A 7,449-nucleotide genomic window follows, 5' to 3' on the forward strand; every position below is an offset into this window, starting at 1 on the left:
TCCACGCTTTCTCTTTTTTTTTTAAAAAGAAAAGAAGGTATCTATGTGGTTCATGAAGTTCAAAACCCTCTTGCTCACAAATTGATCACACTTAATGAAAGCAAAGGAGTATATCTTTACTTAAAAATTAAGATAGCTGGCATGCAGGAAAATCATTAACCCATAACCTGGATTAAATTACTTTGGGGTAGTGGTTACGTCAGTAAATGCTCCCCTTGTTGAGTGATCAAAAATTTGAGAAATATTTCTAAATATGTATACACTTTCTCATGTAAGTCAGCATAAAGCAAGCAAGTACTTAGTCTGGTTTTCCTGATCCTACATGTAGCAACTACAGAAAAGCTTTTAATCTCTCATAGGAGAATAGAGACAATCAGCTCATGTCTCATTAAGAGTACCAGCAGCTTGTAAACAAAAGAACAAGTGTTTGCACGGTAAGTCTTGCTAGAGCCTATACTGTGTGGTAAAGAGCACTGCTGTCTTCTAGCAGGTAATTTGACTGGAGAAAGCACTTTGTAATAACTGAATCTTTTAAGGGAGAAGCTCCATCATGGAAAAAATAGAGGACAAATTAAAGAAATGGGAAAATAGACTTTTGACTTCATTTTCTTCCGCTGAAGAATATCTGACAGTTAATGAAATATAAGGTGAGTACACAACTTTGAAAGTAGAGCTTTGCTCTACAATGTTCTTTTCTGCTTTCCCCAACCATCCGGATAAACCAGGTGTGAATGTCTTTTTCTTTTTTTTTTTTTTTTTTTAAGCAGTGAATATGAAAATGTAAAAAAAATCCTGTACATTTGATTAAAATTATTCAATTTCCTGCCATGGAGGTTTTTTACTAAAAAATGGTAAGAAATTTGAACAAGGGATTTGCAACTGAGCATTATATAACCACATTTTTATTATGTGTTTCAGGTTTTAACTCCAAAACAAAAGTTAGTTTGGTAAGAGATACTGCCTTTGCCAATTTACAGATGTGATATAAAAGTCCAAATATAATGGAATATATTGCCTTATTCTATAAGAATGCCCAAACAAACCCAGGATCCATTCCCCTCCCTTCTCCTAAGACAGTATATATCATCATTAGAAGTCATCACAGGTCCAAAAAAAAACCCCAAAAAACTTTGACTGATCACTTAAATCACTAAAGTCCCAGAATGCATCTACAGATCTATATACCAATATTCATAGAAAATGTTTTAACAGAAACTCAACAGTCACAACAGAAAGCCATTAGGAAGAAAACACTCTTTCCATGATCAGCATGCTACATTAACACAGAGTGCTGGCCTAGGTTATCTTCTTCAAAGGAGACTCCATATATTTCGGTTTCTCAAAGGAAGTCCACCTTCTCATAGGTCTTTTCAATGAGGGTTAACATGTTCTTCAAGTCAGCTGACTGCTGAATAGTGTTCATGTCCTTTAAAAGACCTTTCTGATTTTTTATCTTCAAAATTTCTTCCTAAAGAAGGAAAGAAAGAATAATAGACAACAAATAAAAAACAGCTTTCATTGAGTCCAACAGAAATTTCACTTTCATGCAGCCTAACTGTACCTAAATACAGATAAAATAAAAAGGATTCAAAGACACAGAATGAGAAAGTGTTCCTTTCATCGCTTACAGAGATATATTTCAGAAATGATTACAGGTTCCCTAAGACCATAGAGTTCCTAGGAAAAGACATGTGATCCTTTAAATGGCAGGGTTTCTAGGGTTTTGTTCTGTTTTTAAGACGTAAGCACATAGTTCTCAATGAAAAGGAAAAAAAAAAAAAAAACAAACAAAAAGAGAAAAAAGAGAAAACTCTCAACTATTTCAGAATTTTCAGAATTGCTCCATCTGGCAGAGGTGAAGTGATAAAAGCACATTCTGTTGCCTTTCTTCTCATAGCCAAGGTGTCTCTGAAAATGTATTCCATGCTCACCTGCAAAGTGGGTGCCTGTAAACTGCGCTTGGGGAGTTCTGGAAGGTGGAGTGCTCCACTGCCATTTTCCTGGAATACCTAGAAGGGGAAAAAGAGGAACAAAACAAAAAAAAACAAAAACCAAACATCAGGCACACACGTAGGAAAATAAACTGGCTGTCATTATCCAACTTCTGAAAACTAAACTTCTTAATTTTGCAACTGAAGTAGGAAAGATTGAAAAGATACATTCCCAAAGGCAAATAAGGCCTTCCTTATATGACGCTCTCTGCAGAAACAGCTTGGACACAATAGCTCTTGAAACACATTCTCTTCAGAGGAATGCAGCAACATCCATTGAAAATACCTTCCTGGCCTTTTTTTCATCTTCCTCTAACTGGTTCTTGAGCACCTGGATTTTGTACTGCAGTTGCTGTATAGTTTCTTCAATGCGTTCTGCTGATCTCTCAGCTTCATTTATTTCTTCCTAAGTCAAAATAGAGACAAAAACAGAACAAAATTTACTTTAGAGACAGTGAGCCTTTTGCATATAAGATACTGGTAATCAGCATCAGCTGAGCCACTGAAAAAACATCCAAAAAGACACACTGCTTTGTAGCGAAGGTGGGTGACAATGATGAACAGTGGACGACAACTCCACAACAGCACAGGCATAGCCAGCAGTCCATCTAAAAAGCTACAACACACTGAGCAAAAGCAGATGGGTCAGATATTTTCTTCCCTTCCTTGCCTTTCGTACCTGCAATTGTACCAAAGACTCTTCATTTGTCTCAAGCATTTGTTTCTCTGCCATTTGAAGGCTCGGGACATTCTTCAGGCTGCCCAGCTTCCCTGGAGGCACCTTCAAAGTCTTGAAAAATCTCAGCACCCTTTATTATAGAAAAAGGAAAGCATGACTTGTTTGGAGTTCTTTGCAGAACAAAAAGAAAACTGACTAATGACTTCTATGGGGAAAAACTAAACTCAGTTTAGCCCAATTGCTGCCAGTGAAGTAAAAGGATCCAGACAGGAAGAAAAGCTGTCGTTAATTGTTTTCCAAAATCACGTGGAATAGATGTCTAAGGAAGGAACCAGGAACAAGAAATCCCACCATTCTAACCTTTGCTATTTCGTTGTGTGGTTTTTATCCCATTGGCCTGTACACTCCCTGACTGTAAATTGACATTAACTGATATTTTCCCCATTCTGACCTTTCTGCTTTTCAAAGTAAAACTAAAGTTCTAAAAGCAGTATTTTTAACTGCTTCCAAACAAAGATCATTTTAGTAAAATCTGTAAATGCTTTTCTGAAACATGAATAGTTTTATGCCAGAGGAAGAGTTCTAGCTTGCTCTCAAAGGTCCTTCTGATTCTGAGGAAGACTTGAATTCTTCCAAGTTGGACCTGTCTGTTAGATACACCAAACTGCCACAATTTCCATGCATCTCAGCTGAAATTGCAGGAGTTTGGCAACTCAGAAATTAAACGTGTCACAAATTAAACATTAAAAAAAAAAAAAAAGAAAACCATTTATGAAAAACTAGCTCCTCATGTTTGAATCTTGAGGTACTGCAAGAACAAAGAAAACAATGTATAGGCTCAGGTTCTATGTTGGTAAGAGCCTGGTATACCAACACACATGTACACAAAAATTCTCAGACACTCAAGCATACGTAATTACTCCCACAATGACATAAAAATGCTAGTTATGCCCCAACATAAAATTTCAATTCTCTTTGAAGTAACTTCAACAGTCAGAAAATGAATTAGCATTTAAGAAAATTTAGCTATAACTGCTCCCGCCACTTTCATAAAATGATAACAAAATAAATAGCTGCCCACAAATTTAAACCCTGTATGAAGAGTACAAAGCTGATTCAAGGAGCTCTTAGGAATACCTTCCAGGTTCTGTACCTCATATAGAAGTAGTTCAAGTGGGTCTTTCAACAACTTTTGCTTGTCCACATCAATCAACATACCATCAAGATATTTCCCTCCTGGACTTTGCATCAACTCTCCCTTCCAAGATTTCCTAAATGTGATTGCTCCCAGGAGCAATTCTGTAAGCACGGTACAAAACAACTGGGTAAACTAAATCCCTTCTCTCCCTCTTTTTTTTTTTTTTTTTAATTATAATTTCTTACCTTCCTTTCAGTAAATTGAGGTGCTTCTGAACATCCTCTTTTCTCTCACTTTGTTGGCACAAAACAGATCTGTAAAGGAAATAAAGGCAGAATTTTCATCACAAAGCCTGCAAGCACAGAGAACACATGAAGTGATTCATCACGTCACACATCAAGTGAAGTGAACAGTCAGAACATCTCTGGCTAAAAATTTCCAACTTCAGATAAAAAGTGTTATATTATACCGGACAAAATATACACAGCCAGCCATATTGCCTGAAAAAGCTCCAAAGCTTTTCCAGTTCAAGCAATGTTATGATTTTCACTTTATTCCATATTGCCTGAAAAAGCTCCAAAGCTTTTCCAGTTCAAGCAATGTTATGATTTTCACTTTATTCCTTGTGGAAACAAAGAAGAACCACCAGGATATTTGGCACTTACAGTACTACTGAATCCATTACAGTTTCCAGAAACTGCCTACTGCTTTCTGAGAGAGTCTGCCAAGATCCTATTTTAGCACTGGTTAGCTTCACCTTTTTTGAAGAACCTTTTTCTCCTGTTAACACAAAGGAAAAAAGGAAGAGATATGATTTGTCAAACCTGGATAGACAGGTTTGTGACTCAATTCAGTCAGATTGTAGTGAAAGGTGTAACAGTTAAGATTTTTCCATGTCACAAAACTATCAGGTCAAATCTATCCACATCAGGTGGTACTTATTATTTGCAAGTCACAAGTTGTTTAAAAAGCACAAAATAGAACATGTTCTTTCTCACAGCAGTTTCATTCTAAACAGATACTTTCCCAAAATCATTGGTGATACAAGTGAGAAAACCCAGAATGAAATTAAAAAAAGAGTGGGAATATAGGTAAGCGAGAAACTCAATGCAGCAGAGGCCTCATCTCATTTGTATGTTCAATACAACACATGCCAGTCTTAAGACAGAAGGTTAAGAGAGAAGACAATGACCTCTGAAGAGAAAGTTAAAATGTTCTGGGTGCTTGTGGTGGAATTTTACAAAAGAAAACTACTTGCAAAAAAAAGTATATGATTAATATGTGCATATACAATACATATGATACAAATGCACACTGGGTAAGACTGTACTGCAAATACTTGCTGTTGCTGTTCAGAAAGAAAACTTTGAAACTTATTTCAGTGACATCTCAGACATCTATGATTTCAACATAGCAGTTACTACTTTTACTTTCAGTGTTTTTTCAAAACACTGAATTTGCACGAGACAAACATAAAGAAAGAATACAATCCTACCTGCAGGGGAATAGTCCCCATGTTCCTCAGCTTTCCTCTTGACTGTCTGAGTGACCTGCTGAAGAGAAAAATTTACAGCAAATGTGGTAATTTTGAAACATCCTCTGCTGTGCAATCGTTCATCTACTACTAGCAACCCACTATAAAAGCATGTTAGCACTTGACAGAGGTCTATGGACGTTGACCACAAAAAAAGGCTTTTTGAACTGTGAAACAGTAATTCATCTCAAGCAGGTTAAGGAAAGCAATTCACTCTTCTCAATTCCTCCCATTCCAAGAACAAGGTCATGAAATAAGAAATGCACAAGATGTTTGGCTATCCAGCCACATCTTGAGATCATGGCATCCATAAGTTCAATGGTTAAGCAAGCGCTCTCTAACAGAAAGCTGCCTAGGCCAATCCTGAGACATGCAGAGAATTTTTTCCAGAACTGAATAAACGTCACCTGAGCTAAATGAACTCTGACTTTATCACTCTGTTCAAACAGATGCTATGCAGCTCTTCAAAACTGCACAGCCAGATTGCCTTTTTATTAATCATCAGGCAATGCTTCCCTCTACTTGTCACAGGCCCAGTAGCACGCAACTAGAAATTCTGGAACCCAGGGAACCTAGAAATTCTGGAACCCCATCTAAGGCACTAGGTCTCAAAAGAGCTGTTACACTGGACATTCCTCAAGAGGCCTACATTTAGTTAATGAAATATTCTCTATAAATGCCAGTAAAAAACTGGGAAAAAATGCCTCTTTTTTTTTCCTTTGGTTGCTTTTCTAATATTTTTGATTCAAAATAATGATTACCTTTCTTTTTTGACCTTGTTTTCTTCCTTCTCCCTCTGTTCCTTTTTTTTTGCTGGAAGGCCCTTGTTCATTTTGTGATTTAAATGTTTTTTTTGCTGATCCCCCACCAGTGGTCTCCCCCATTTTATTGGAAGATGCGTGGCGACGTTTCATTATCTGTAAACCAAATGGAACAGAAGGAAACAAAACCAAAATTAAAATCCGGCAATTATAATCTGTACAGTACAAACCACACATTAACAAGCAAAACGACGGAAATAACCAGGGCTAAATGAGCCCAAATGTTTGCGTATTTGCTAATCCAAAGCCAAAATCTTACAGATTTATCTAAGTGCAGAACCACTAAAAAAGCATCCCCATTTGCCTTTTAGACAAGTCTTTGCATGTTGTGCATCTCATTTTAAACTTAAAAGCCAGCATGCCTGTATGCCAAAGAGCGGCAATGGCAATGCAAGGGTAACTGCACTGAGAACAGCCTAATTTGTTCTTAAAGGCCTCCAATAATAGAAATTCTGTATCTTTCTAATGCAGTTCAGTGCAGTCATCCTATTAGCAGAACTTTTTACCCCAGCACCTAACCATAACGTTCCCTGATGCAGTTTAAACCTATAGTTTGTTTTCTTACTCACTATAGAGGTGGAGGAAAAAGAAGTCGCACAGAAGAGAGTAATCATTACACCCCACTAGCCTTCTCTTTTCTAAGCACAACGACTGAGATGTATTCAGTTTTTCTTCCATCCCCTCAGGCCACTTCTTCCCTCACGCAGAGGCCCCCTCTGGGCTCGCCAGGCGACAGTCGCGACGACACCAGGGAAATAAGCCCTGCCTCTGCCCCGCCTCCAGTAACTACCATCATACGGAGGCCGTGGTCTGCTTCTCAGGGCGCACGTTAACGGGCAGCGCGACGCCTCGCCATGTCGCGACAGCGTCCGGACGCGACTCGGGTGGGACAGCATTCGCAGCATACCTCAGCGTGCGAGGCGCGGACTACAACTCCCGGCATGCAACGCTGCCCGCCACCGCTGCGGCACTGGCCCGCCGAGCGAAACGCATGCTGGGAGTCGTAGTCTTCACCACTCATGCCCCCCCGTACCCCCGAACTCCTGCTCCCCGTTGCTGCCGGCTAACACCGCGGGAACCTCCACAAAACCTCCCACCAGCTCATCCCGCCCCGAGACTCACCGCCCCGGCGCCTCCTCAACGCTCCCGCCGATTCCGCGTTAAACCGCCCAGCCGTTACTAATCCGTTTTCCCCGCGCATCCGGGCGCATGCGCACTGTCCTAGCCCCGCCCCTCTGAGAGGTTGGAAGGGCGCGGGGCGGCCCTGTGCGCATGCGCCCAGCCGT

At 39.5% G+C, this 7,449-nt stretch overlaps 1 protein-coding gene across 6 annotated transcripts; it reads right to left on the reverse strand.

Annotated features, from left to right (window-relative positions):
* Positions 1–736: 736 nt before the first annotated feature.
* On the reverse strand, positions 737–7,381 carry CENPQ (centromere protein Q). 6 transcript variants are annotated; one of them, XM_075144892.1, is made up of 9 exons: positions 7,286–7,381; positions 6,104–6,259; positions 5,304–5,361; positions 4,474–4,588; positions 4,054–4,122; positions 2,671–2,800; positions 2,278–2,397; positions 1,932–2,009; positions 737–1,468 (listed from the first exon to the last, which is right to left on the reverse strand). In XM_075144892.1, exons 2-9 carry the CDS (start codon positions 6,254–6,256, stop codon positions 1,340–1,342), a joined length of 852 nt encoding a protein of 283 aa, XP_075000993.1. In that variant the 5' UTR covers positions 6,257–6,259; positions 7,286–7,381; the 3' UTR covers positions 737–1,339. The 6 variants fall into 6 exon arrangements, with proteins under 6 accessions (XP_075000993.1, XP_075000995.1, XP_075000994.1 ...); XM_075144894.1 differs by having other exon boundaries at positions 5,304–5,358; positions 7,286–7,372; XM_075144893.1 differs by lacking the exon at positions 7,286–7,381 and adding an exon at positions 6,992–7,083.
* Between the last annotated feature and the right edge of the window lie 68 nt (positions 7,382–7,449).

The sequence above is a fragment of the Calonectris borealis genome, chromosome 3, assembly GCF_964195595.1.
Source record: "Calonectris borealis chromosome 3, bCalBor7.hap1.2, whole genome shotgun sequence".
NCBI classification, from domain to species: Eukaryota; Metazoa; Chordata; class Aves; order Procellariiformes; family Procellariidae; genus Calonectris; species Calonectris borealis.

Bases quoted from the DNA above. Each gene is read 5' to 3' on its own strand.
- CENPQ (XM_075144888.1), bottom strand. From the start codon at position 6,777: ATGATTACTCTCTTCTGTGCGACTTCTTTTTCCTCCACCTCTATA. The intron at 5,362-6,103 runs GTAATCATTATT...TTTTCTCTTCAG, and splicing joins AACAAGGTCAAAAAAGAAAG to CAGGTCACTCAGACAGTCAA. The intron at 4,589-5,303 runs GTAGGATTGTAT...TTGTGTTAACAG, and splicing joins TGGGGACTATTCCCCTGCAG to GAGAAAAAGGTTCTTCAAAA.